Source organism: Tiliqua scincoides, chromosome 2 (assembly GCF_035046505.1).
Source record: "Tiliqua scincoides isolate rTilSci1 chromosome 2, rTilSci1.hap2, whole genome shotgun sequence".
Classification (NCBI taxonomy): domain Eukaryota; kingdom Metazoa; phylum Chordata; class Lepidosauria; order Squamata; family Scincidae; genus Tiliqua; species Tiliqua scincoides.
The window spans coordinates 250,322,868-250,350,086 of record NC_089822.1 but is presented as its reverse complement, the minus strand read 5'-3'; the positions used below and the strand labels follow the sequence as shown (position 1 = coordinate 250,350,086).

Below are 27,219 nucleotides of genomic sequence, written 5' to 3'. Positions count from 1 at the left end.
CCAATTATTTAATATTACCATTTAACAAAAAACAAATTAGAAGCTTTCCTTCCCATCCCACAGGAGGCAGTTGGAATTAAGGAGGGAAGATAGGGATGGTGATGCTAAAGAACCGTTCTGGTACAGAAAAAAATTCCTGGGCTAACTAGATGCTCAGACACACTGTTTAATTTTTAATGACAGCACCACCACCCCCGCCAAGCATGGAGCCATTTTGCTGCTGGCTTCAGGGGGCTGACACTGGCATTCTAGTTAAAAAAAATGGCAATCTGACCCCCTCTAGCTCAGTACTGCCTTCCACCAATGGCCTCCTCCCATGGAGCACATAAATCCCATTGCCTTCATCAACTCATTAGCACCTAAGGTGAATAAAACATTTAATGCCTCCTTCTCAAAGAGGCAAAGTTGATAACAGAACTGAAACTACAATTACTTTTCTTCCCAACTTACCCCCTCCCCCCAATTTAGGAAACTGCAGCTTGCCTTAAAGTAGTAATTCCCAAACTGCATGAGTAGCAAATTGTGGGAGAAAAGGGTGGCCATGGTCCATAATGACATCTACACACCCCATTCACTGACTCCCCCTGCCCCAATCATTGTCTTCTAAAAACAGAAGCTAAGAAAAGCTGTTTCAAAATGGTAGGGGTCCATTTACCCTAAAACCCAAGCACTGGGCATCAGGCACACGTGGGTTGCTGAGAACAAAAATTGTTTAAGCCTTCTTTGAACCCAAAGCCCTTATCCACTGAAGATGATGCCCACTGAAAACCCGCTGCAATTCACTGTTCTGGCCCTATCTCCAATTGGGGTTCCTGCTCAGAACAGCGATTCAGGGTCCAATCCTATCCAATTATCCAGTGTCGGTGCAGCTGTGCCAGTGGGGTGTGCGCTGCATCTTATAGTGGAGGGGCAGTCACAGAGGCCCCCCCTCATAGGAACATGTATTCCCTTACCCCAAGGCTGTATTGCAGCTCCAACAGCACTAGAAAGTTGGATAGGATTGGGCCCTCAGGCAGGCGTATGTGGTGTGGGCTCCTCCAAGGGCAGGAAAGAGAGTCCCTTTCCCACAGCAAAACAGAGTTATTTTAAAGGTGATTGTTAAGTGTGAACCCACTGTTTAGTACAGGCAAGACACCGTGCCTCAGTCACCCGAAGTGTGGACACTGCTGCCCTTGACCAGGCCGAAAGTCCACATACATGCAGAAGTATTATGGGAAACCCTCTATGCCTCCTGTTGAAAATCACCATTTTTAATTAGAAGCATGCCAACATTGGTGCACAGATGATCGAGCAAGACTGCAGAGCTGTACAGTCCTTTAAAGCAGAGCCATGGGTAGTGAAGAGTGATTGGGTGATTTGCAAGTCATGCAGAGTGCTTTTCTCCACGCCACTCTGCCAGGATCCTTCTCGTGACCAGGTGTGATTAAAGGAGGGGAGTTTAATTCAGTGCAAATCTCAAGCAAAAGAATGGAAAAAATCAACAGAGGTAGTAACATTATGGCGTCCATCTCACTGTGCAAGATGATGAGTGTTGCTTTCATCCATCCCGGGCCCTCTTCAAACTGGGTCCATGAGTTAGAGATGCTAAATTTCAGTCACATGCAATTCTCTGCCTCCTTCCCCCAACCTGCCAGCTACCAGATTGCCGCTGCTCCTCATTCCAGAATCAGTAATAGCTACTTAACTCCCAGACACACCACTTGGTCCACCACTCCATGCCCCTCCCCATCATATTTAAAAGCAAGCATCTTACAGGCTTCCATGGCATAAATGAAAAAGAAACTTTTTTCTGTTGAAATAAAAAGTCACCAGGAAAAAAAAATCTCCCTTAAGAACAACACACTTAAAAAAAAAAAAAGACAGGCAGCAGCACAGTCACATAGAGGTGGGACCAAGGCTTGTATTTCTGAGTCCTGGAAGTGTTTGACATTGGGGCAGGGAGAGACTCGAAGGCAGCACCTTAAGGCAGCTGTGTGAGGAGACTAGACTTGGATATAGGGAGAAGTGGGGCAGCTGGAACAGAGAATAAGCAAGTGCACACATGAGAGAGTGCACCCAAAGAGTGTATGCGTGTGAGAATGCACACAAGCAAAGGTCAATTTGGGCAGGATGTGGAAGGAGAGAAGGATAGGAACTTAGTTGGGGGAAAATAGAGGCAGGACGACAAAAACTGGGAGGTGTGGAGGAAGAATCTCCAAGTCAGGGAGCTAGAAGGGGATAGGACACAGTTCCCTCATGCCCTACCCAAAGCAGCACCCGTTTCCCACCTTGTTCATCACCGATACAAATATTTAATTAAGAAGCAGAAAAAAAAAATTCAGCAAAGGAACCTGAATGGCTCTGTCAATACATTCCACGTGGGGTGGGGATGGCAGCACCAGACAGACTCACCAGCCACGGATGGACAGACAGACAACAGCAGCAGCACTGGCACGAGACAGACGGGGAGCTGGGTGCGTGTGCCCTCCCCCTTCCCTCCCTCCCCCTGGAGTTGAGGCAGCTTCACCACTGGCACGAGACAGACGGGGAGCTGGCGGTGTGTGCTCTGCCCTCCCTTCCCTCCCTCCCCCTGCCCCAGAGTTGGAGCGGTGTCAGTCCCTGCTTGGAGAGGAAGTTGGGTCCTCCTCTCCCACTTCACGTCAGCGTGGGGTTCAGTGTTGCATGGCCTCAGCATGGTTTTGGTCCGGCGGCTCTGACTTCTTGGGACTGCTCCCTGGTGGACCAGAGTCTCCTGCGTTACCCTGTGCCTTTCCCAGCTGGCCTTTCTTGTGGCCCCGAGTGCAATGAGCGTTGCCACAGCCTTCATCGTCCTCATCTTCACTCTCTGTCGAGCTCTCACCAAACGCCCGGGGCTTCTCATAAATGCAGCAGCCTACATTGAGAGGTGAGGCAGAAGTGGGGTTTAAGGGGAGAAGAAAGAAAGACAGGGAGAATATGAAAATGCAGACAAGATGGAAGGCCATCATCAATAGGGAGGGAGAGTTGACATGGAAGTGGGCAATATTTAACAAAGGGTGGGATGGAAAGGAGTTAAATGAGGAAGGAAATAAGGATAAAGGCACAAAGCAAGAAAGAGAATTGCAGGCAATGTAAGGAAAGACGCAGCAATCAGGACAGAAGATTAATAAGGATACAATGGGGAGGACAAAGAAGAGACACACAAATAGTTGAGGCAAGTCAGTAAAAATCTGCCAGTATCCACCAAAACCAGCTACTCTCACCCACGGATCTCTTTTACCAGGCCTTCACAGAGCACTTGTACAGGGTCAACTGCTGGGGTCAAAGAGGCATGCCAGAACTTGTAAGTTCTGGGACTCAGAAGGAACAGCATATTCTTAGCTACTTGATACACCACCTGACAGAAGAAAGGGGGCCCTGGGACAGGAAGAATTCCCTTCCTGACCCTTGTGTGTATGGCCAGTGGGGCACAAGGGAAGAGAATGGGGAAACAGGGCCCAGATAGGCATGGGCAGAAACTGAATTTAGGGAGAACAGTCCAAGAGGAAAACCTCTATTCCCCGTGCTTGGAGGGAGAGGCAGACTCAAACTAGAAGAAGCGGAAGAATACTCAAAGGCATTCTGGGGTTTGGGAATGAACTCCATAGTGCAATGGTTCTCAAACAGGTGGGTCGTGACCCACCATTTAGTGTAACACTTCCCCCATCCCTTTAGGGGGCAGGGGCAGGGGAAGGAGGCAGCGACGCAATCCCCAGGATCGTGTTGCTAAGGGGGGCGAGGGGGGTGCTTTGCACTTACTTTAAGAAGGCAGGACTGCAGGAGGTGCCAGGAGTCCTGTGCAGCGCTCCCTGAGGCTTGGAACATTCACTAAAAGTGAGCGCAAAGCACTTCCGTTTTGCAGGAGGTGCTTTGTGCCTGCTTTTAGCAAATGTTCCAAGCTTTGGGAAGCACTGCGCAGGGCTGCGCAGGGCTCCCCGCACCTCCTGCAGCCCTGCCTACATAACATGAGTGCAAAGCATCCCCCTTTGCCCCCTTAGTGATGCAATCCCCAGGAGCCCCCTCATCCCCCTAGCCCCTCCCCCGCAAGAACTTACTGAGGGAGTAAAGCTCCCTCAAAGTTTGAGAACCACTGCCATAGTGGATACCAAAGTTCTGCTCCAGATAAGACAGATGTGGAATCATGAAGTAGGAATGTCTCTCCCACCACCCTGCAGAGCTGTCTCTGCCCTTGCCTCGATCTGATCAAAGAACTGGAGTACACTGGCAAGGGAAAAATATGAGGACTTCCCACCAGTGAAACCCACCCATTCCCCTTTTCACCCCATTCTGCTCTAACTACTGGAGACAGAATGTTGAACTTGATGGACCTTCATTCAGATCCAGCTGGGAAATTCTAATATTCTCTCCCCCCACCTACATCCAACACATTTTGCTCTGTGCAACATCCCCCCAACACACAGCTATTTTTAATTTTTGTCCTCTTGCTATTTCCCCTCACTTCCTCTCCCTTGAATGCATAAACTCTGTCTAATGCTAAAAACTGTTATCTGTGCTCTGCCATCACTCTTCGCAAGTAAATTCAGTGACAGATTATTTCTCACACAGCACAGATTATTTCTCACTCCCTCTCTTTCTCCGCCCCAAGTCCCACTGCAGCCATCACATGATGTACTGTCTTCAAGCTTTTAGCCAGAACTGCTGAGCATCCAAGATTTTTGCTAGCAACTGCCAGTCGCTCAAGGTAATAGCTTCTCTCTCCAGAATGACATAAGCAGCCTTTTTGCCAAAGGTAATCAATTCTGTCCCCTGGGGGCTGGGGATAAGAATAGGCCCTCCGTTTGGCTGTACTTGTCATAAGAGACGACTAAACAGCCACTGGGTAGGTGGGACTCGTTAGCCTGGGAAGGCAGCTCATCTGAGAAAAGGAAAACTCTGATCCCAAACCTCCACTGCTTTGTGGCTACATCCAGTTAAGGAAAAGGCTTCAGGAGTCAACCTCGAGGCAAAATCCGGAGCCAGAGTCCCTGAGGCAGTTCATGGCTGAACACAGTCATGTTCTGGCAACTCCTGCGACGCTACTGGAACCAACCGTATTGGCTTCTGCCTTTCCACTGGACGATTTCAGTGACGTGGAGAGGGGGGATTTGCTGCATGGGTAACAGCCTATCCTCCATACCTACTTTACCCAGGCTTCACGCACTGGAGAGGACACTCTGTTCCAGAACCACTATTCAGAGTGCGATACCATCGTCTTCCGAGACTGAAGGATGCCAACATGCAGTCAATTCTGATCCAAGGTCTGTCCTTTAGTTTTGTCTTGTGGCAATATATGACAGACACAATGCCTTCCCATCACAGGGAGCTCCAAACCAATGGACTATATGTGGACCAGGGTGATTATACGGGTGGTCACCACATGCAATTCACCAGAAAATGCTTCCTAATCAACATTAGTCCACACATCTTCTGCCATAACTAATACCAACACCCAGGACTCTGAACTCAAAATTCCATTCCAGAACAGAAGTGGACCATTCCTGCTCTAGTGCATTAGTGGTAGCTATTCCAATCTCCAGCCAGCAGCACTGAGCCCAGAAGTGTATTTTACCAAGCAAACAGCAGAAATATGTTGCCATCTAGTCCAAGTTTTGCAATCAGCAAGCGGAGCGTTGCACACGAATGTGCACATGCATAAATGTTGCTTTGATTTCGTATGTAATGAAGCACGGACTATTTTATTCCTTAAAACTGGGAAATGGTTTTCCTTATGAGTGGAACTATGGACAAATCTCTTCATACACCTTGAACATAATTTGAACTCTAGTGATTGGGTCAAGAGATTAGTGACCACTGGGAACAACAACTCCATATGCCAAATGCTCCCAGACAGCATGTCTGGAATTGAGCAAGCTGGTTCAGCACTGTAACTGACAGCACAGTTCAAGGAGATGTACTTGCATGTGCCTAAGTAGTGACAAGGCGTAATGGGGCAAAAAAGATCAGTGCACTGCTCACATTTTGAAGATCGACGTCCCAAGTGTTCATTGTCCACTGTGTCGCTTGACCATTCCACCTTCTTCGCCGGCTTTCGTTTTCTCAGCTTTATGGTGAGACTGCGATTCTCCTGCAAGAGACGGCCAGAGAATGGGTGGACTGGGAAAGTCTGTCTCATGCACAGTTGAAAAGCATATACAGTACTCCCTCCCAACCAATACAGGACTGGCCAATTGTAAAAGCTTCCTGCTCTCAGGAAACTCTTCCTACAGTGGCTTGTCTGCCCAGGAGCTATCCTTGCAGATCTGCCAATAAACCCATGTGCATCACAGAACACTACGAGACCATATTCAAGGTCTGTTGGCTCACGCCAACCTTCTTTTCAACCTCTGCCTATGGCGCAATGGGTGGGGCTAGGCTGAAATTGCTATTTATTTATAGCTCCATCCATGCTTTCTGGTATGATAACACCACAGTGCAGAGTTCATAGAACTTGACAGAAAAAAAGGCTACTGCTTCAGCTAACTCCACATCTTGCTTGTTTGACTGGGTGAGGACTTAGCAATTAAATGAAAATGAATAGAAGAGATTTTTTTGTGTATAACTTCATCAGTGCTTAAGAAACTTTAGTAAAGGTTAGTGAATATCTGAGAATACTACAAACAATAGGGAGGAAGGTCACAGTGATGCATGGCATTATTCCAGGGGATATGCACAGGTGAAACACACCACTGTGTTTCTTATAGCTGTGGAAACAGGCACAGGATGGCTAAACCCTTTTTGCAGCTGCCTTCCTCAATTTCTATTTCAAACCTTAGGCTGGCACAGCTTCCTTTTCACTGCAGTTTTACATAAGAAGAGTCGTGCTAGACCAGGCCAAGGGCCCATCTAGTCCAGCTTCCTGTATCTCACAGTGGCCTGCCAAATGTACACAGGACAACAAGAAACCTGCATCCTGTTGTTACTCCCATGCATCTGGCATTCAGAGATAGGCTACCCACTAACACAGAGGTTGCAGACAGACATTTTGTTCTCTAAATTTCTTTGTAAAGTAGCTTCAATAGACATCAGTGCAATCCTCTGCATGTCTACTCAGAAGTAAGCCATACTGAGCTTAATGGAGCTTACTCCTAGGAAAGTGTGTATAGGACTGCAGCCTAAGTGGATCCCATTCGCTTTTATAGTCTCCTCCATGCTGCCATCATGTCTCCAAACCACAAGTACTTCTGATTCATACTATTGGTGTTCTCCATATCCATTTGCTGCCTCCTTTCTAGCAACAACCATTTTGCTGATTAGTCATGCTGCATATATTTCTACATTGCTGCCATTTTCAAAACCTGCAACCTGTTCCCTGCCCCATGCCACTCACAGTACATTTAAAACAACCACTACTACCCACCACCAGACCCAGCAGCTGGACCAAAAAAACTGGAAACAATCAAAGTAGTAACAGATTCTGGAACGCAACAGTGCACAGAGTGGTGATGGTGGCAGACAACAACATCTGATCGTTGAAGTCATGTATTATTTTCTACATTATACATTATTTTCTACATAATTAATTAGGCAACATGGTCTGAAGTTGCACAGCCTCCCTGAAACATCCACCAACCAGGGGGGTTTCTAACCACACCAACAGTCCTTTGCTCCAGTACTAGCTTGTAAGTAGAGAATTCCGGTGATTGTCACACAGCAACCAACAGAATAATTTCATCCTGCATGCTATAGGTCATATTCTACTACCCTAGATGTCAAAGCTTGTATTTCGATACAGACATCACAATGACTGGCTCTTTAAAACCTGCAATGCTGGCTCTTGTAGATGGGCTTCTGACAGGATAACCAGATACAATGGAGGACAGAGTGCCTATACCTTTAACCACTGTATAGAAGACAGAATTTTGACAAGTGCAGCTCAGCATGAAAGGGTTTAAAAAGCTGCACCTGGCAAGATTCCCTCTTCTATACAAAGGTTAAAAGTATAGCCACTCTGTCCTCCACTGCATCTGGTCACCCTGGCTTCTGAACACCTCCAGTTTGCAATAGTGGACTATCATACCAGTGAAGTGACTAGTAAATAACACAACAGCCTGCTGGAACAGGACACCTAAACCAGCTGTTTCATACAGTAGCCAACTGGATATTTTTGGTACTGCCACAAGCAGAGGAGGAAGACAATGGCCCTCTCATGCTACTGTCTGTTAACCTGGAGACTCAACTGAGCTGTCATGGCTAATATCCATCAAAACAATCATCATGTTTTGGTAATCTATTTTTAAAACTACCTGTGTCCATCATGTGGGCATTTGTTATTGTTTCTACTTTAAAACATTTATACTCTGAATGTCTTGCTAAGGGAATCCAAGGTGGCCTATAATAAAACATAAGAACAGCCTTGCTGGATCAGGTCCAGGGCCCAGGTCCTGCTTCCTGTATCTCACAGTGGCCCACCAGATGTCTCAGGGAGCACACAGGACCACAAGATACTTGCATCTCACTGTCATTCCCCAGCATCTGGCATTCTATTTACCCTCATACCACCCAACGAAGATACCAGACTCCACTTGGGTTTAATTTGGGCCACCTTATTAAACACAAGTGACCATGAAACCTTCTGAACACACCCGTTCCTTCCTTGCCAGTCTGGGGTAAGTGGGGAAAAAATAAACAAAATATTAACACAATAGCTACAGCAAACACCATAGCCCAGAAAACCAAAATCTCCAAGAATTTAAAAAAAAAATAATGACAGTATAAATCACCTTCAAAGGCATTACAAAATATTTTAACTTGATACCTGAAGGAATATAGCAAAAGGGGGGGGCATATGAACCTCCAATTTAAGGGCATTCCACAATACTAGCATGCTGCCATAAGAACATAAAAAAGCCCCAATGGATCAGGCCGTAGGCTCATCTAGTTCAGCTTCCTGTATCCCATCAGATGCCTCAGGGAGCACAAAAGACCACAAGAGACATGCATCCTGTTGCCCTCCCCTGCACCTGGCATTGTGAGGTAGCCCATTTCTAAAACCAGGAGGTTACACATACACACATAGCTTGTAACCTGCGATGGACCTTTCCTCCAAAAATCTGGTCAGTCTCCTTTTAAAGGCATGCAGACCAGATGCCCTCACCATATCCTCACAGTTGCCCACCAGATACCTTAAGGAGCACACAAGGCCACAAGAGCCCTGTATCCTGGTGTCCTCCCTTCCACCTGGCCTTCTGAAATAGCCTCCTTCTAAAACCCAGAGGTTGCACATCCCTACCACGGCTTGTAACCTGTGATGGTCTTTTCCTCCAGAAATCTGTCCCGTCCCCCTTTTAAAGGCACCCAGGCCAGACACCATCACCAAATCATGTGGCAGGGAGTTCCACAGACTCCCTGTCCGATACCATTTCAAAGACACCCAGGCGAGATGCCATCACCAAATCCTGTGGCAAGGAGTTCCAGAGTCTCTGTCCAATTCCCTTTTAAAGGCACCCAGGCGAGATGCCATTATCACATCCTGTGGCAGGGAGTTCCACAGACTACGTGTCAGATTCCCTCTTAAAGGCACCAGGGCGAGATGCCATCACCGCATCCTGTGGCAGGGAGTTCCACAGACTAATGGCAACCTGGGTAGAGAAAAGCCCCAGAGCCCTGAGCCTGGGGGACGTGCCAGCAAGTGGCAGGGCGGGAGAGGGCGAGTGGGGAGGCACCCACCTGAGGAGGCAGCCCCTCCGGGGCCCAGGCCCCCGGTCGCTCCCCACAGCTCATCCCCGCCGTCACGAGGGCCCCTGCTGCAGCGCCCCCCCATCCCAGGCGACCTCCTCACGACCACCGAGGTCTTAGTATCCCGGCTCACCGTTGCCAAGACAACCGTTACGGGCCCAGCCTGCCTGGCCGGGGTTACCATGGTTTCTGCATCCTCGACGTTGCCATGGCGACCACTGCATCTCTCCCCCCCGCCTCGTGCCAGGCCGGCCACCCCCGCGAGGCTTCCCTCCGCTCACCGGCTCCGTCACCTCGGTCTCGGTGACCGTCGCTGTGGACCCCACGGCGGCTGTGGACTCGGCCATGGCCGCGCCGCACTCAGGACCGCGTCACCGGCTGCTGGGGAAGGGGTCCCGTGGGCTCCGACCGCGTCCCCGCCACAGCCTCCAGGGACGACCGTCCAACCACACCTGCTGCCACCGCGCCGCGGCCGCCTCCTCTCCTCCCTGGCCGGCGCAGCTGCACTTCCCCGGCCCACTTCCGGCGCCGTCACTCCCCACTTCCGGCACCTGTCCCTCGCACTCACCCGTCCCCCGGCCAGACTCCAGAGTCACTTCCGCCGTACGGGTTCTTTGCGCATGCGCACCAAGAGTCCACACTCGCGAGCCTGATGGAACCAAAACTTACTTCTCCGTAGGCGCTTGTAGGCGCTCTACAAGAGAACTGGCCCATCTGCCTGGAAATAATTAGACAGTACAGAGACTGAGGCTGCAGTCCTCTTCACACTTGCCTGGGAGTAAGCCCTATTGGCTATAATGGGACTTGCTCCTGAGTAGGCATGCATAGGACTGGGCTCTGAGGCTGCAATCCTATCCACACTTTCCTGGGAGTAAGCCCCATGGTAAACCATTCAATGAGGCTTCAATAGTAAACCCATTCAAAGTAAGCCCCATTCAATGGGGAGTAAGCCCCATTGAAAGTAGTGGTAAGTCATTCAGTGGGTCTTCAATGGTAAGCCCATTTAAAGTTAACGCCATTCAATGGAGAGTAAGCCCTGTTGAACACAATGGTGACAGACATCTGAGCCCTGAAGTCGTGTGTGTATGTTTTTTCCCCCTGCATGGTACATTAGGATAAATAATTTGGTAACAGTGATGTTGATGTTGCACAGCCTCCCTGAAATGTCAAATTGTGCATAGGATTGTGCTGTGAGTAGGGTAGCAGCCCCAAACCAGTCCTAATTAATGCACTGTGTCTTGGATGCAGCACTTTCTACCCATTGATAGCCATTGTCTGCAAGCTAGTGCTTGCAGAATACTTGTTGCTTCTGAGTTTAATATCTCATACAGGCTAAGATGGTGTTTCACAAGTGGTACCTGAGGCAGTGTCTGGTGGCACTTGCGGGGACCCATGGACCCCTACTGCCCTGCAGTGACACCAGAAATGTGACACAAGAAACAGTGGCTTGGCAGGCAGAGCTCCAAAGCATGCCTTTCCATGCTCAAAAAAGCCCTCCCATTCACCCCGAGCCTCTTACTCAGCAATTTTCAACCACTGTGTCATAGCACATTGGTGTGCCATGAATGATTTGCAGATGTTCCATGAGTTTGGGGGAGGATTCTTAATTAGTAGGGCCATTGGGGAATGTGTGCCCCCCACCAGCAGAGTGATGTGTCTCGTCAATTGTCAAAAAACTGCTGGTGTGCTTTGACAATTTCAGTGTCTTGGCAATGTGCCCTGAGATGAAAAAGGTTGAAAATCACTGCTTTTACTGATGTTTTGTCATGTCACATCTGGCCTCCCAACCTAGAAGTAACTGTTGATGATGTCATTGCCAGTTACTTCCAGTGGTAATTTGAATAGGTGGACCATGTGAAGTGGTTCGGCGGAGGACAAATGTTGAGAAACACTGAACTAGAACACACTAGTGACACCTTTATTTTTTTTAAGCAAAATGTTTGTGCCTTTATGGATACTTCGTCTATAGGCTAACTGTAGGCTAACTAAAGGAATAAACACTCCTGCTAAATAATCACACAAGGAGAAAAATGTCCCAGCACCTTGTGTCCCAGGAACATCTGCATGCCAAGTCTTCCATAAGCAATATCACTATCATGTGTGACCGACCATTGAGGCCAAAATCCTGTAAATCAGAGGTGTCAAAAACCGTTGTCAAAAGAGGTGTCAAAAACCATCAAAAGCCTGAAGAAAACACAGGTCATGGTTCAGGATGTGGACTCACCTCCCTGCATTACAATCTCTGCGCATGAACTGGAGGTTGTCCATGACTTTGTGTACCTTGGCTCAACGATCTCCGACACTCTTTCTCTCAATACCGAGCTAAACAAACGCATCGGTAAAGCAGCTACCACGTTTTCCAGACTCATAAAGAGAGTCTGGTCCAACAAGAAGCTGATGGAACATACCAAGATCCAGGTCTACAGAGCTTGCGTCCTGAGTACACTTCTGTACTGCAGCGAGTCATGGACTCTTCACTCACAACAGGAGAGGAAACTGAATGCTTTCCACATGTGCTGCCTCCGACGTATTCTCGGCATCACCTGGCAGGACAAACAACACAGTCCTGGAACGTGCTGGAACCCCTAGCATGTATGCACTGCTGAAACAGACGCCTGCGTTGGCTCAGTCATGTCGTGAGAATGGATGATGGCCGGATCCCAAAGGATCTCCTCTATGGAGAACTCGTGCAAGGAAAGCGCCCTACAAGTAGACCACAGCTGCGATACAAGGACATCTGCAAGAGGGATCTGAAGGCCTTAGGAGTGGACCTCAACAAGTGGGAAACCCTGGCCTCTGAGCGGCCTGCTTGGAGGCAGGCTGTGCAGCATGGCCTTTCCCAGTTTGAAGAGACACTTGGCCAACAGTCTGAGGCTAAGAGGCAAAGAAGGCAGGCCCATAGCCAGGGAGACAGACCAGGGACAGACTGCACTTGCTCCCATTGTGGAAGGGATTGTCACTCCCGAATCGGCCTTTTCAGCCACACTAGACGCTGTTCCAGAACCACCTTTCAGAGCGCGATACCATAGTCTTTCGAGACTGAAGGTTGCCAACAACAAAAACCGTTTAAAACAGTGGGCCGAATAGCATTTTGCTGAGGGTTGGAAGTGATGTCATTAATCACGTCATGACAAGAAATAAGCGCTTTTTTCTCACTTAGGAACTCATCAGTTGCAAATGACAGAAGAGAAAATATGCAAATCTTGATGACAGAAGAAATGACAGAAGAGAAATATGCAAATATTTTCAGGATATGGGAGAGCCCAATTATCATGTGGGCTGCCCTTTTAGCAGTGACACCTCAGCACAATTCAACAGCTGAGAACTGACAGTGGTGCTAGGAAAGCCTGTGGGCTGGATAAAGAGCTTCTGGGGGCTGCATCCAACCCATGGGCCTTAACACCCATTATAAATGCTTTCCTGGGAGCACACCCCATTGAACACAATGGGACTTATTTCTGAGTAGACGTTCCTAGAATTATGTTGCAAGTTACTGAAATGTGATAATTCCAGAGCCAATCTAAGCCCGAAACTGTCTTAAAACCCTCTTCAGCAAGATTTGTTTCAAGTACATTTATTAAAGATAGTGAGAGAGTATTAACCTTAGGCTGCAATCCTAACCACACTTTCCTGAGAGTAATCCCCACTGAACAAAACAGGATTTACTTCTGAGTAGACCTGGTTAGGATTGTGCCCTTAGATTACTTATGTATAAGATCAGAAGTTCCATCTTGTCCAGAATCTTGCTTGTCAGATGTCTCCAAGTAACTCACAAACAGAATTTTCTCTTGTTGTTTTTCTGGTATGCAGAGGAAGAGTTAGGAATGTGTTCCTAATAGTCTCACTGCTGTTGGGCACTGAGTCTGGAACATGCTTAGTACCCTTAAGAGTCTTTTTTGTTTTCTCTTAAAATAGTTGTTTTCAGGCAAGAAAGTACAATTGCAAGAATTCTCCATTCTATTTATGAGAATAATATTTAAGAACACACATACACACACACTTCAGTAACAACTGCAGGATAAGAGGTAACTGCCATTAACCATTGCCTCCCTAGAAGCTCAGTTGGTAAAATGGAAAAGCATAGACCATTATCCTTCCGTTGCTGGTTTGATGTTCCCGCGAAGGACAAGATGCTTTTTAATCATTTATAATCCAGCCTCTAGTGAACATTGGTTACATTTTGAACAGCAAAATAGGTCACAGCTTCACTCATTTTAACCCATTAACAAGTGTATACGTTTAGTCCCTGTTGCATATATGCAACATTGGGCAAACTGCTGAGTCAAATTCAAATCAATATTCCAGAGATCTCAACGTAAGTCTTACTCCCCAAGTGAAAATATTTTTAATATTTTAGCAGCCAGTTTCTAAAACTATGTAGTAAGTAAGATCTTTCAGATAGATTACACAGATGTGTTAAGTGGCTTGCCCAAGGCCACAGGAAGAGTTGTCAGTTAATATCCAAGGCCCACAAATACTAGGAACCTATTTTTACATAAAGAAAAGCAAACTATTTACTGTACCAGATTCTCCAGTGTTCTGTGAATGTGAAACTGTTGAAGAGAAATGCCCTATTTTGCCTAGGAGTGCATAAATACATTACAGCAGTTTCTCAAACTGTGGGTTGGGACCCACTAGGTGGGTCACAAGCTAATTTCAGATGTCTCCATTCATTTCACTACTTTATTTTTAATATATTAAACTTGATGCTACCATGGTACGTGACTGCATTTGAGGAAATGTTACAATCTGCTTTAACAGGCTAATATGCATGTTTTTAAGAATGACAGTTAATGTGGCTTACTCTTGGGTTAAGTGTGCATAGGATTGCAGCCTAGGATTGTTAAAAATTTTCCCGCTTGATGATGTCACCTTCCAGCAATGACATCACTTCTGGTGGGTCCCAACAAATTGTCATTATAAAAAGTGGGTCCCAGTGCTAAAAAGTTTGAGAACCACTGCATTACAGAACAAGCCCATACATACCTACTCAGATGTAAGCCTCACTGATTTCAATGGGACTTACTCCCAGGCAAATGTGCATAGGATTACAGCACTTATTTTGGATTCATTCATAACTAGCAAAATACTGTATTGGTGGTGTATATGAGAAGAATAGGTCTGAATATCGCTGGGGGTGGAGAAAGGGTGCAATATATCAGGCAGACACTGCAGCCTCCTTCCAATGCATTCCCTACTAGTGGTCACCTCGGATAAGAGGCCCTGGACAGGTTTTGCCTCTGTTGTAATGCTGCCTCTAAGAATTCTCTCCTTCTTAATACTTAATTTACAAATCACCTGTGGACCAAGCCTGGGAGCTGGGGAGTTTTTCTGAAATGCATTCTCATACCTAACCTAGCGCCCTTGAAGAGGGGGAATTTAGGTGAGTTGTTCAAAGGGAAAAATGTGAAGCAGTGCTGGGAATCTGTTGCATGGCTCTCATAGTTTGAGTCTGCTGGCTGCTTGAACGGCAAGGGCAAAGGAGTTGGGAGAAGCTGGCTTCTTTGCATTCAAACTGACTGCGTGAGCAATGCTGAAAAGGGCATATTACACCAACCAGGAGACCCAAAGAGATCTTAACTATATGAGTGCTTTGCAAGATTAGTGGGTGTCCATCTTCCAGGTTAGAATGCATGTGTGACTGTAGGCTCGAAGAGGATGTATCAGAATCTGCCTCCCCTATATAAAACACAATCCAGTTCCAAACATTTTTCCTGTCACCTTGAACATGAAACCTTGAACATGAAACACCAAGAAAAGTAAAAACTGGGGGGGGGGGGGAGGACAATGTCTCAGAGATAAATTGCCTCCTCCAAACAGGACCTAATTTGGGAGGCAGGGGAGGCAGGAAATGAATTATTTCCTATGTCATTGCTTGGTAATGCACAGATAATTTTGTGGGCAAAAACAAGAAGAAGCAGAGGCCTGACAAGTGAGGGAGGTTAGGAAAGGGCTTTAGCAATCCTTTTATCCCAAACTATGCCAATTATGAAATTTCACTGACCGTTCTCTAATGTTCTCAATAAAAGACCTGGAGACCCAAAAACCAGCATTACCACAAGTTGCAGTGTTCCCCTCCAATCTGCTTCACGTGAGGGTCCAAGATCTTCACAGATCAGGGATCAGTAACTTGTAACTTCAGGGCCAAATCCAACTCAATGATGGTTGCTAATTTGCCCATCACTTCCTCCTTAATGAGGAGGTACATTCCTCCTCATGTACCTAGATCCCCAACAGAAGAACCAAGGAGAATGGGCTGGAAATAGCCATCCTGAGGAAAGGAGGAAGCAAATAAGGAGATATGGTTGCTAAGCAACAACCCACATAGCTCCTCCCTTTAATTCACATTCTTGAAACAAGCCTCAAGTTAGCATACAAGTGATCATAAAACTAAGCTATGCTAAGCCAACAAGTGAAGCAACACACACCCACAGATCAAAAGAAGTGGGATGAAAACCAGCAGAGTACCAGCATGCTAGAGAGAGAGATATTGATGATGGTTGCTTAATGGCAGCAGAAAGACTAGCAGCAGGAGCATACAATATCTCTTCTCAGCTCTAGATTGTACTTGTGTGCTAAGCCAACACTTCTGTCCTTTCCTTGGCTGAAGAGCTGGAACCAGAAACGGGACAAGGGAGGAAAATTCTTGCTTCTTGCAAGACTGGTCTGCCAGGCGATACTGTGCTGTCATTCCTACTTTGGAATGGTATAAAAAGTTTGGCCACCAGGTTGGTTGCAGCCAGGATCACCACTTGTGAATCATCCAGCACAAGCAAGAAGATGTTTCTTTGACACTCAAAAGCATTGCACCAACAGTCTAACAAGCCAAAGAAGACTATAAAGCTATTAGCATTCTATCAGAAAGGGAGGAATCTTCAAAATCTGGACAACTTTGATCAAGAATCTTCCTTCTCCTGGAATCTGGAATTAAAAACAACAAGAACAAGCAAATTAGTCATGCTATGGCCCCACAGACACATCAGAGCGCCAAGATACTTAATAGATCTAGTTCTGTTGTGCTTAGGGTAATAACAGTTAAGCAAAGACAAACCAACACATTTTGTTACATACTGAGCAAGGCAAACAGACTGCAATCCTATACACACTTTCCTGGAAGTAAGCACCACTGAACACAAGGACTCAGGCACCAATCCAACTTCCCAGCACTGATGCAGCTGCAATGCAGCCCAGAGGTGAGGGAACATTCCCTTACCTTGAGGGTTCCTGCCCTCCCACCACAGGATGCAGCACATACCCCATCAGCACCAGAAAGCTGGTTAGGATTGGGCCTGAGGGTTGTGCTGTTTAAGAGGTGATATATGAATGAATTGTTAACAGGCATTTCTTACTTGCATTGAGCGCAGGTGTAGAAGACTGTCTGCCCTTCATCCGCAGACCTCATTTGTCGGGTATGGTACACCATGCCTTCATGACCACACTGGGGACACTTCCTGTCAATCTGAAAAAGCATTGAAGAGGCCTAGATTAGGGCTGTTTCCCCTCTCCTTACAGTCACAGGAGACAGATGTGGCAGATTCCCTAGTAGCTATGCTACTCCTTTCTCAAAGCCTCCCCATTCAGCTGTAGTCTGCTATAGTCCAGGCCCTCAACAAAATCCTGCAGACCACATAGCATTCTGCTTCCCTAAGGCATGAAACAAATACCACCTTGCCAAGCAAGGAAAGTTTTTTTTCCCTCCTGCACAACATCAAACTCAGTTTAACTGTAGTCCAATTTATGGGCTAAACACCTGAAGTGGTGGTTGCTAGATAACTTCTGTACCACTCTTCCCCCTTTCTAGTCATGGTGCTAGGCCTGAACAGACCTAGACATCATCACTACTTGCTGTTACTTTCCAGTTCAACTCCTGCTTTTAAAATATCATTTTGACACCAGCATTTAGTGTGGAAACTGATTCCAGCTTCTACCATCATGGTTCCTGTTCTCCCCACCTGCTGCAAGTACAGTTTCAAGAAATTGCTGCTTGAATTTAAAATGAATCCATTTTGGAATTCCAACAGGCTGGAATCCAGCCGCCCGCCCCCCCCCCCCAAAAATTTCAAGTTCCTTTTCCAAATTTCATACCTAGAAAATCAAAAGTTAACCATCATGTTTTGTCACTCACATAGACAGAATCTAAGATTGGTTTGTTGAATTCTAAGATCAACACTGAAAACTGTAAATCCAGGAATTGGATTTTGAATGTTTAAATCCATATATTAAAATTTGCATCTCAAAATTTAAGCCTAGCGAAGTCAGATTTTAATTTTTAAGTACTACACCCTTCCACTCTGTTCAGCATTTTGAAAGAACAGCTGTAGGCATGGTACCATGGAAATGGTAAAGTTGTTCGAAATTGCCTGCTCTCTCCCACCACTAATTTTGGGCTATCTTTAATTGCTCTGCTGTTGAATTAAAGGAACAGTGATCTTTAGAATGAATTGCCAACAACTAGACTACCATCAATAAAGTAACTCCTTTCAGCTCCCCATTTGCTCACCAAAGGTCCTTTGACTGACTGTCCTTCATCTACTGTCATCATAGATGTGAAATCTACCCTGTTGAATGGGATGGATGTATGGATTACTCTTGCTTCAAAATCTGTGTAAAATGCATAAAGGATAACAAAACAGAATCTATTAATTCAGGCTTATCAATCCCTTCTAATATTTTTCACATCTTCCACAAAGCTTTAAAAATTTGATGGGTCCAATTCCCAACCCTTGCTTTGACTACCTAGGCAGCCCAACCAAAGTATCAAGAAGAGACCTGAGCCCTCACCTTGCACCTCAAAGGAGAAGGAGCAACAGGGACATGTCACTTTGTCCTGGACACCTGGCAGAGGCAGGACTGTACCACATTCAGGGCAAAAATCAAGTTCTGACTCGAAGCACGAACCAACTCGCTCCATAATTACCACGAAAAGGAGAGTCTGTGAGGGAGGAAAATCACACAGTTATTTAAGAAAGAAAAAAAACTCCTGAAGAAGTCACCTGCCACCAATTTGGAACAGCCTCCAAACTCTGTGTTCCTGTGAGTGTGCATATGTGGCAGCCTCCAAACAGTGTGTGTTTGTGTGTGGCAGCCTCCAAACAGAGAGAGAAAGAGTGTGCCTAGCAGCCTCCTGTGTGCATGTGTTTGTGTGTGGCAGCCGCCAGAGTGTGTGTGCATGTGTGGCAGCCACCAGAGTGTGTGTGCGCACACGTGTGTGTAGCAGCCTCCAAACTCTGTGTTCATGTGTGGCAGTCTCCTGGGTGTGTGTGTGTGTAGCAGCCTCCAAACTGTGTGTATGTGTTTGTGCAGCAGCACCCAAATTGCAAGTGTGTGTGTGTGTGTGGCAGCTTCCAAACAGTGTGTGTGTACCAGTCTCCTGTGTGTGTGTGGCAGCCTCCAAACAGTGTGTGTTTGTGTGTGGCAGCCTCCAAACACAGAGAGAGAGAGTGTGTGTGTAGCAGCCTTCTGTGTGCTGTGTGTTTGTGTGTGGCAGCCACCAGAGTGTGTGCGCATGTGTGTGTAGCAGCCTCCAAACTCTGTGTGCATGTGTGGCAGTCTCCTGGGTGTGTGTGTGTGTGTGTGGCAGCTTCCAAACTCTGTGTGTGTACCAGTCTCCTGTGTGTGTGGAAGGGCAGCTTCCAAACAGTGTGTGTGGGTGTGCGTAGCAGCTTCCTGTGTGGTGTTTGTGTGTGTGGCAGCTTCCGAAGAGAGAGAGTGTGTGTTTGTGTAGCAGCCTCCAAACTCTCTGTGGGGGGGGGCAGTCTCAGCCAGTACAGAAAGCTTCCTTTCCACGCCCCTCCCCGAGAGGCCTCCCAGCCTTACCCACACAGGTGAGCGACCTGCCCTCCTCTTCGGCCGTCCAACGCCAGCAGAAGCTCCACGTGCGCTTGAAGCTCCGGCGCCTGCACAGACAACCCAGGAGCAGTAGAGAGAGGAGGCGGAGACAGAGCGTCCCCCTCCCTTGGACGGGACTGCGTTTCCCCGAAGCCTCGGGCGCCCCTGGCGGCAAGGCGGGGCTACTGCCGGACGAGTTCAGGGTTTCTGCGCACACTCTCCTTGCAGCCAGGCAGTCTCATTCATTGGGCACAGCAGGACTTACTTGCGAGTAAACCTGCCTAGGGGTGCGCTGCAGTTGTGGCACACTTTCCCTGAGAGCAAAGCTCACTCTGCACAGTGAGCCTTGCTTCCCACTGAACAGATATAAAGTGGGCTGCACAGTTGCAATCTTAGGCACACATACCTGGCAGGTGTAAGTCCTGTTGAACCTAGTGGGCGTCAGTCAGTCAATCAATCAGTCAGTCAGTCAATCAATTTAATCAATTAAATTAATTCTTTTATGTAAACACTTACTTAAGTAAGCAAACTTCTTATTTTATTAAACTTTTATTTATTTACTTGTAAGTAAATAAGTTATTTATTTGTTGGATTGTGTGGATTTCATGTAGTTTCTTTTTTATTCTTAGGCCAATAAAGGGCCCAATCCTATCCAACTTTCCAGCTCCACTGTAGTCACACTGCAGCCCCGTGGTAAGGAAACAAATGTTTCCATACCTTGAAAAGGCCCCACTGACTGCCCCTCCACTATAGGATGCAGCACCCACCCCACTGGCACAACTGCACCAGCACTGACAAATTGGATAGGACTGGGCCCGAAGGTTCCTAAGAATAAGTTATTTATTTCTTTATTTGCTTTTAAGTTAAGAGGTTTGGGCTCCATGAATTTTTTTTCTTCTTCTGAGATTAAGGTTACACCATTTTTTATTGACAGTATCTCTGTGCTGGCCTGTAACTAGCTGATGAAAAGGCAGCCTTTTCCTTTAAACCACTGATTCCTAACATGTGGTTCAGGGACCACAGTATAGAACAAAGAATGGACCATCTGCAGCCACAACTGGCAACAACCCAAAAATCTCCATAAATAATAAATCTAATAAATTTCTAATAAATATGCCCTACAAATGTTTTGTTTTTTGTGTGCAGGGGGTTAGTGTGATCCATGAGAATTTCCAATTTTTGCCTCAGTGGTCTGCGAGCTCCTAAAGGTTGGGAACCACTACTTTAAACTTTTCCTGCCTTGATGGAAGCAAGCTTTGCTAGGCTACAACATCACAAACCATTTTTAAAAAACTGGCAGCGAACAGTTGTATTTGGTACAAACATATAATAAAAGATAACATAAGAAAATGGAAGGCAAACTCTTAGTTCACTTAGACCCCAATCCTGAGCTGGACACACCTGATTACCGCTGGGTGAGCACCCATGCTAGCTCAGTGCTGGCTGGCACTGGGCTAGCGCTGGGTGAGCGCCCAGCCTCCACCACTTAGCGGTCGCAAGGGCTACAGCCACAGCAAGGAAAGCGGGGGAGGGGCGGAGGCGTTCTGGGGAGGCGGACAGAGGGTGGGGAGGAGGTGTGATGGGGAGGCGGGAAGCAGGGAGAGGGCAGGTGGGAGGCATGCCGGCATGCAGAGACGAAAGTCCCCTTCTCCTAAGGTGCCACCTGCGGTAGCCGAAGGCATATAGGATGCGGCGGCAGCCATTCTTGGTGCTTCCGAAGCTGTGCACCAGGAGAGCTCAGGATTGGGCTGTTAAAATTGTCCCAGAAGGGATTAAGTAGAAGTTTCTGCTGCAAAAAAATACTGCCAGTCCCATGAAAGGAAATTTGGGAGTCATTGGGCTATGCCTCTGGATGCCTGTTCATTACTCTTTTTAGAGCTCTGCGCACCTCTTTGTTCCTCAGAGTATAGATGAGTGGATTAAGCATGGTGGTAACGTATGTATAGAACAAGGAGATCATCTTCCCTCGGTCACGGGAGTAGTTAGATGGAGGCTGGAGATAACTGAAAATGGCTGTGCCATAGAAGAGTGACACCACCATCAAATGGGAGGCACAAGTGTTGAAGGCCTTCCTCCTGCCCTCAGCCGAGCGAATCCTCAGGACAGCAGTTGCAATGAAGCCATAAGAGACTATGATGAGGCCCAGTGGCACAAGAAGGAACACCACACTGGCAGCAAACAGTACAGCCTCATTGAATGTTGTGTCAACACAGGCCAATTTGAGCAAGGCTGGCACCTCACAGAAAAAGTGATCCACCCGATTCTGTCCACAAAGTGGAAGTCTGAGGGTCATCACCGTCTGCACTAGTGAGTTACTAAAGCCACAAATCCAGGAGACAGCTGCCATTTTGAAACATATGGAGGAGCTCATGATAGTGATGTAATGAAGTGGGTGGCAGACAGCAGCGTAGCGGTCATAAGCCATGACAGCCAAGAGAATACACTCCGTGGAGCCTAGAGCAAGAGAGATGTAGAGCTGGGTCACGCAGGAAGCATACGTGATAGATTTGCTTTTTCTCCAGAAGTTCACCAGCATCTGGGGACCAAGGCTGGTTGTGAAACACAGATCAAGGAAGGAGAGATTGCTGAGGAAGAAATACATGGGGGTGTGGAGATGGGGGTCCAGCCATGATACCACAATGATGGTTGTGTTTCCCACCAGGGTTATTGCATAGCAGGTCAGGATAACTGCAAAAAGCAAAATCTCCAAGTGAGGACGGTCAGCCACTCCCAACAAGATGAATCCCTCATGGTAGCTCTGATTTCTTTCTTCTCCTGAGGCTTCATTGTGTCTCATCTATAAAAGTCAGGAAGCAATTGCTATAAATTACAGACCACCTTGTGTGAATTGCTGTCATGGAAGAAATTTTGGTTTGGCTGCTGGCCAAGCTTCGTAATATGTAGATTGTACGATTGGGGACTGCATGTCTATGTTTAGCAACTATGCAGGATTCAGATCAAGACCAGGGCACGGGGGTGGGGAGGGGGGTTGTTTCTGCTGCTAAAAGGTACTGGCAAGTTTTTTTCCCTGTTTGCCCTGCTGTTAGAATTGACAATACTGACTGATGTTATTCCTGAAATTTTTCCCCTGGTATGACATAATGTTATCGACACAAACAGAGTGTGCTAAAATACCGCCTGTTGCTTCCAGTTGTCACCAGGAGATTGAATCTGATTCCTGGAGACTACAGGCCAGTTCTGGTGGGTTGGCAACCCAACCCACTGTGATCTTGATATAGAGCAGACGTACACAGAGGTGTTTTACAAGGATTTAAAAGCATCAGTGGGATCTTTTTTTCCTTTGAAACAGCATGCTTCAGAAGGTGGGGATGCATCAGAGGGATGCAACAATTCAAAAACAATATGGTGAAGGTCTGGGGCAAAGGTGTAAAGCCCCCACCTTCACCATAATCCCAGTCTGAATCAGGGTCCCACACATAAACTAGAAGCACACAATCACATGCAGCGATGGTTATGCTTGCTCCAGTCAGGTTGCGCTTTGTCCAAGGCATTGAGGGCCCAATCCTATCCAACTTGCCAGAGCCAATACAGCCACAAGGTAAGGGAATAAATGTCCCCTTGACTTGAGGAGGCCTCTGTGACTCTCCCCCACTCCTGCAGGATGCAGTGCAAGCCCATTGGAATGGCTACGTCAGAGCTGGAAAGTTGGATAGGATTGGTCCCTTAGTGTGTCCAATAAGTAGGATGAGTTAAGCCCCTAAAATCCAAGTCCCGGTTCTAGCTAGTGGACCCGCACTCTCCATTGCCAATTTTTGAATCTGTTTTGTATAAGTTTGAAGCAGGAACTCTTTGCATGAAAGGAAAATGTGCTTACGGCTATACTGTGGTGTCACTAGGGTTCATGTCACCCAGTGTGGGAGACCAGTGCATCACTCCCAGTACATGGGAGGATAGATTTCCTCCCATGCAGTGAGTGTGGCAACACCCCGGGCTGTGGGCGTGGCAACACATCATCGCCCGGCTCCACTGTCTCTTTGGCTATAACATTGGACAGAATAGAGATATTTCAACAGTTTGTTTCATTGCATTCTGCATGAAATTACGCCTCGCATGATATACAGAACGTGACTGTATTATTCCTAAAAACCATGATTTTAACAATTTGATCTGCTAATTTGGTCTTAACCCCTGCTAATTGGTTAAGAGGCACTTTTTCAAGTGGGTGCTCCTCTTTAATTTAGCAGGGGGAGAGTAACTGGCCCTCCTCACCCCAGCAGTGTCTTTTCGAGTGGCTGTCTGCTGGTGTTCTTTTTGTATCTTTTTAGATTGTGAGCCCTTTTGGCACAGGGAGCCATTTAGTTATTTGATTTTTCTCTGTAAACTGCTTTGTGAACTTTTTGTTGAAAAGCGGTATATAAATACTGTTAATAATAATAATAATAATAATAATAATAATAATAATAATAATAATGGGGTCTCCCCCTCCATCACCCAATGCAGCCCGCATCCCCCACACCCCCTAGCAAGGCCACTGTGGCTATATGACATCAAATTTGCTGTATGACATCTTGCTTGCTGCAAGAATTGTGTGCAGAAAAGCCCTTTGCATAATTCGGAGGGGAATGGTTCTTCTAGTATGCTGATAGATCTATCCACCATGATTATTGCTAAGGGCCCAATCCTAACCAACTTTCTAGCACTGATGCAGCTGCAATGCAGCCCCAAGATAAGATTCTCTTACCCTGAGGAGGTCTCCATGACAGCCCCAGCACTGCAGAATTAGCATCGGCACTGGAAAGTTGGCTATCCTATGTATATATTTCCCTTTATATACTTACAATATATCGGTTTATTGCAAATGTATACCCTAGTTTTCAATCCCATTTAAGTGATCTCCCCCCTCCAGCAATTTTAAAATACAAGCAATTTTAAAATGCAAGCAATTTTAAAATACAAGCAAACAAATGCATAGGGTTGTGTCTTAAATGAGTTTTGCACGAATGGAAGCATTTGCATCTGTGCAAGGGGAATTTTTACTTATTTCCCCTTCTTTGTGTTGCATCCTGTCCTGCTCCAGAGTTCCTCAACCTTCAAGTGGGGCTTCAGGGGTCACAGGGGTCTGCTGCGGGCAGGAGGGAGCAGGAAAGCTTCCTTGCAAAACTTCCTTTTAACATGGGCTAAGGTTAGGCTACAACCCAGAAAACAGAGACAGCAAATCCACTTAGAATGGCACAATCCTATCTGTTGTTTATGCCAGCGAAGTGACCACTGCACTGGCACAGGGGGTCGTCCTACCCAGCACAGGATACAGCATGGACAGAGCATCTTTACTGCACCAGCACTGGTTAGAATTGTACTGAAAATCAGATCCAGTATCATCAAACGAAAACAGGTTAGATCTGATGGGCAGCCCAGTCCTAACCAGTGCTGGCACAGGAGGGCTCTTCGGTCCACACTATATCCCGTGCTGGGGAAGAGCAGGCTGGAGGTTTCCTCAAGGTAAGGGGGCATTTTCCCCCTTACTTTGGGTAAAGCCCCAGCCTGCACAGTGGGGCTACTCGGCTCTGTATCAGCAAAATTGCTGGTGCAAATCTGAGCAGCTCCATATCCAGATTTCAGGCCTGGGAGGGGAAATAGGATTCGGTGTGCACCAGTGCTGCTGATCCCGTCTCCCTCCTGGGCCTGATCCACCCCTGTCTCCACCACCCTCACCCTGTTAACTCTTCCCTGCCAACTCGCAGCCCTCTCCCAGCCCCTGCAACACCCAGCGGGAGCTTACCTGCTCCATCAGGTGCTCCTTCTAGCACTGGAGGAAGGGTGCAAGCCTTCCCGTCGGTGCTGCTTACTCTCCAGGTGTCATAACATACTTTATGGCATGCTTACAACACCTTAGGCCGGCGCAGCATAGGATTGAGTCATAAATATTCATAGGATTGCACTGTAAGGACCTAAATATATACTGCATGCAGACTTGCATTCTAGCAGCCCAGGGATTGGGATAAGGAGAAGAAGTTTCTCCAGGTGAGGAAATTCTGGAGGGGAGAAGAGATAAATGGGCATTTCTTAATACTTTCCTATCTCGTAGCGTCCCCAGTTATAAACACCAAGCTGTTTTTGTCCCCTGGGCTGAAAATGCATGCTCTGTGAGGACACGAAACTCCACACAAGAATAAAGAAAGCAAATTATTTATCTTTTTCTGAAGAAAAATACTACTTCTCATGGATTTTAAAAAAATGGATATTACATATTTGATCTTATTCTGCAAATACTGATGATTCAGTTTGTGGCCTTTCTCTGGAGACTTCACGCCCCATCCTCACCTTGAGCTTGGCAAGAAGCAGGCAGCTTGGCTTCCTTTCATCTGCTCTCTTGCGCTGGCTATTGAGGTTTCTCTCCCAGGGAGAGATCCACAGCCAGGGCCCTTGTCCTTCTCCTTGCAGGAGACCTTGCAGGGTTCAGGGAAAATGGGGCTTAGTTCAGGGGGAAGGTGGTTCTCATTGGTATGGCTCTGGATGGACCTCGGGACTTCACTAAATCTGGTGGTGGGGTTGAATCTGGGACTGCCAGGCTTGGGCTGAGGTATGGCTGGAAGAAGAGATGCTGCAGAGCTGAGCGTGTGGAAGGGGCAAGAAGGCAGCAGGATGAAGATGTGGGGAATCAGTGGAATCAGGAAAAGGAAACGTTGGCCAGGTGCCACCCTGGGAAAGAAAAGGAGCAGACTGATGGATAGAAAAGCATGAGCCTGAATCAGTTTCACAAAGAACATGAGCAAAGGAAACATCTATGACAGAACAAAAGAAAAGATAAAGAAAGAAGCTTAATGCAGCCCTCTGGCTAAAACAAGAGTGCAAAGAGAGGGAGCAGCAGCCAGCCTGTGTGTAGGAAGGAGCAGAGAGGAGAAGGGAGGATAGCTGAAGAATGGCAGAAGTTGGAAGGTGCTGTGGAGGATGGAAGGAAGCAAAGGAGAAAATGGCAGCTCCCTCCCATCCTGTACCCACCTCACCAGCCCAGCAGCCTCCTGGCGATTCTTGTTCACAGAATCTGCCTGTGTCTGTCCACAGAGGTCCTCAGACAGCTTTGCCCATTCCAAGGAGCCTTGTGGGGTGCGCAGGGCGAGTTTTCTTTTTGCTTCTGGCCTGGAGCAAAAGGAGGGCTGACACTGTCCTATCCGCAGGAGCTGTTGAAAGTCAGAAGGAAGTTGTCTGGGGAGCTGTCCCAGCACCCAGGGAACCAGTAATTGGGGCAAGTTACATATTACACTGCAGAATGTAACAAAGCCCAGAAGGTTCATTTTGATCCTTGTAGAACTGTCCTCTGGAGGGAGGGACCTGAGTCAGCGAAGGGTCAGGAGAAAAGAGAACACTTCTTGACAGCAAAACAGGAGAAAGAGGGGCAACAAACCAAGAAACAATGACACAGGCCTCCAAAAAGTTTTTCTCATACCAAATTATGTGCATGTAAACATGGTTATATTAATATATTCAGCCTACAGAAGATATCAAGATGCCAGAAAACCAAAACATGCTTCAGGATCTTCAGGCTGTGTTATAAAATATAAAACCACCATCTATTTTGTATTTTTATAAATCAACAAAGAGTTGTGTAACCCTTTAAAGACATGCAGGATCCCAATCCTATCCAGCACAAGAGGAGCAGAGCTAAACGCCCACAGCTGTATTCTGTGTTGGAAACAAGCAGTCAGGAGGTCTCCTTGGAGGAAGGGGACATTTGTCCCCTTACCCTAAGTAAAGCCCCAT

General features: G+C 46.9%; 3 protein-coding genes across 3 annotated transcripts; all 3 read right to left on the bottom strand.

Moving 5' to 3' along the window:
• Positions 1-268: 268 nt before the first annotated feature.
• PPP1R11 (protein phosphatase 1 regulatory inhibitor subunit 11) lies at positions 269-10,189 on the bottom strand. Its single transcript, XM_066618001.1, has 3 exons — positions 9,954-10,189; positions 5,974-6,082; positions 269-2,872 (listed from the first exon to the last, which is right to left on the bottom strand). The coding sequence occupies exons 1-3, from the start codon at positions 10,017-10,019 to the stop codon at positions 2,652-2,654; spliced, it is 396 nt and encodes a 131-aa protein (XP_066474098.1). The 5' UTR covers positions 10,020-10,189; the 3' UTR covers positions 269-2,651.
• On the bottom strand, positions 10,044-27,219 carry LOC136639029 (olfactory receptor 2G3-like). The gene is made up of 5 exons (XM_066613058.1): positions 27,203-27,219; positions 26,466-26,598; positions 21,368-22,297; positions 13,719-13,729; positions 10,044-10,284 (listed from the first exon to the last, which is right to left on the bottom strand). The coding sequence occupies exons 1-5, from the start codon at positions 27,217-27,219 to the stop codon at positions 10,044-10,046; spliced, it is 1,332 nt and encodes a 443-aa protein (XP_066469155.1).
• On the bottom strand, positions 13,619-19,587 carry POLR1H (RNA polymerase I subunit H). Its single transcript, XM_066618004.1, has 5 exons — positions 19,489-19,587; positions 18,454-18,604; positions 18,173-18,273; positions 17,022-17,131; positions 13,619-16,593 (listed from the first exon to the last, which is right to left on the bottom strand). The coding sequence occupies exons 2-5, from the start codon at positions 18,581-18,583 to the stop codon at positions 16,569-16,571; spliced, it is 366 nt and encodes a 121-aa protein (XP_066474101.1). The 5' UTR covers positions 18,584-18,604; positions 19,489-19,587; the 3' UTR covers positions 13,619-16,568.

Excerpts from the sequence above, each read along its gene's own strand:
- PPP1R11 (XM_066618001.1), bottom strand. The coding sequence starts at position 10,019 with ATGGCCGAGTCCACAGCCGCCGTGGGGTCCACAGCGACGGTCACCGAG. Across the intron at positions 6,083-9,953 it reads AGACCGAGGTGACGGAGCCG|GAGAATCGCAGTCTCACCAT; the intron begins GTGAGCGGAGGG and ends CGTCTCTTGCAG. Across the intron at positions 2,873-5,973 it reads GGGACGTCGATCTTCAAAAT|GCTGCTGCATTTATGAGAAG; the intron begins GTGAGCAGTGCA and ends CTCTCAATGTAG.
- POLR1H (XM_066618004.1), bottom strand. The coding sequence starts at position 18,583 with ATGGAGCGAGTTGGTTCGTGCTTCGAGTCAGAACTTGATTTTTGCCCT. Across the intron at positions 17,132-18,172 it reads AGTCAGTCAAAGGACCTTTG|ATTGACAGGAAGTGTCCCCA; the intron begins GTGAGCAAATGG and ends ATGCTTTTTCAG. Across the intron at positions 16,594-17,021 it reads TACACCTGCGCTCAATGCAA|ATTCCAGGAGAAGGAAGATT; the intron begins GTAAGAAATGCC and ends TTTTAATTCCAG.
- LOC136639029 (XM_066613058.1), bottom strand. Across the intron at positions 22,298-26,465 it reads GCCAGGAGGCTGCTGGGCTG|ATGAGACACAATGAAGCCTC; the intron begins GTGAGGTGGGTA and ends TGACTTTTATAG.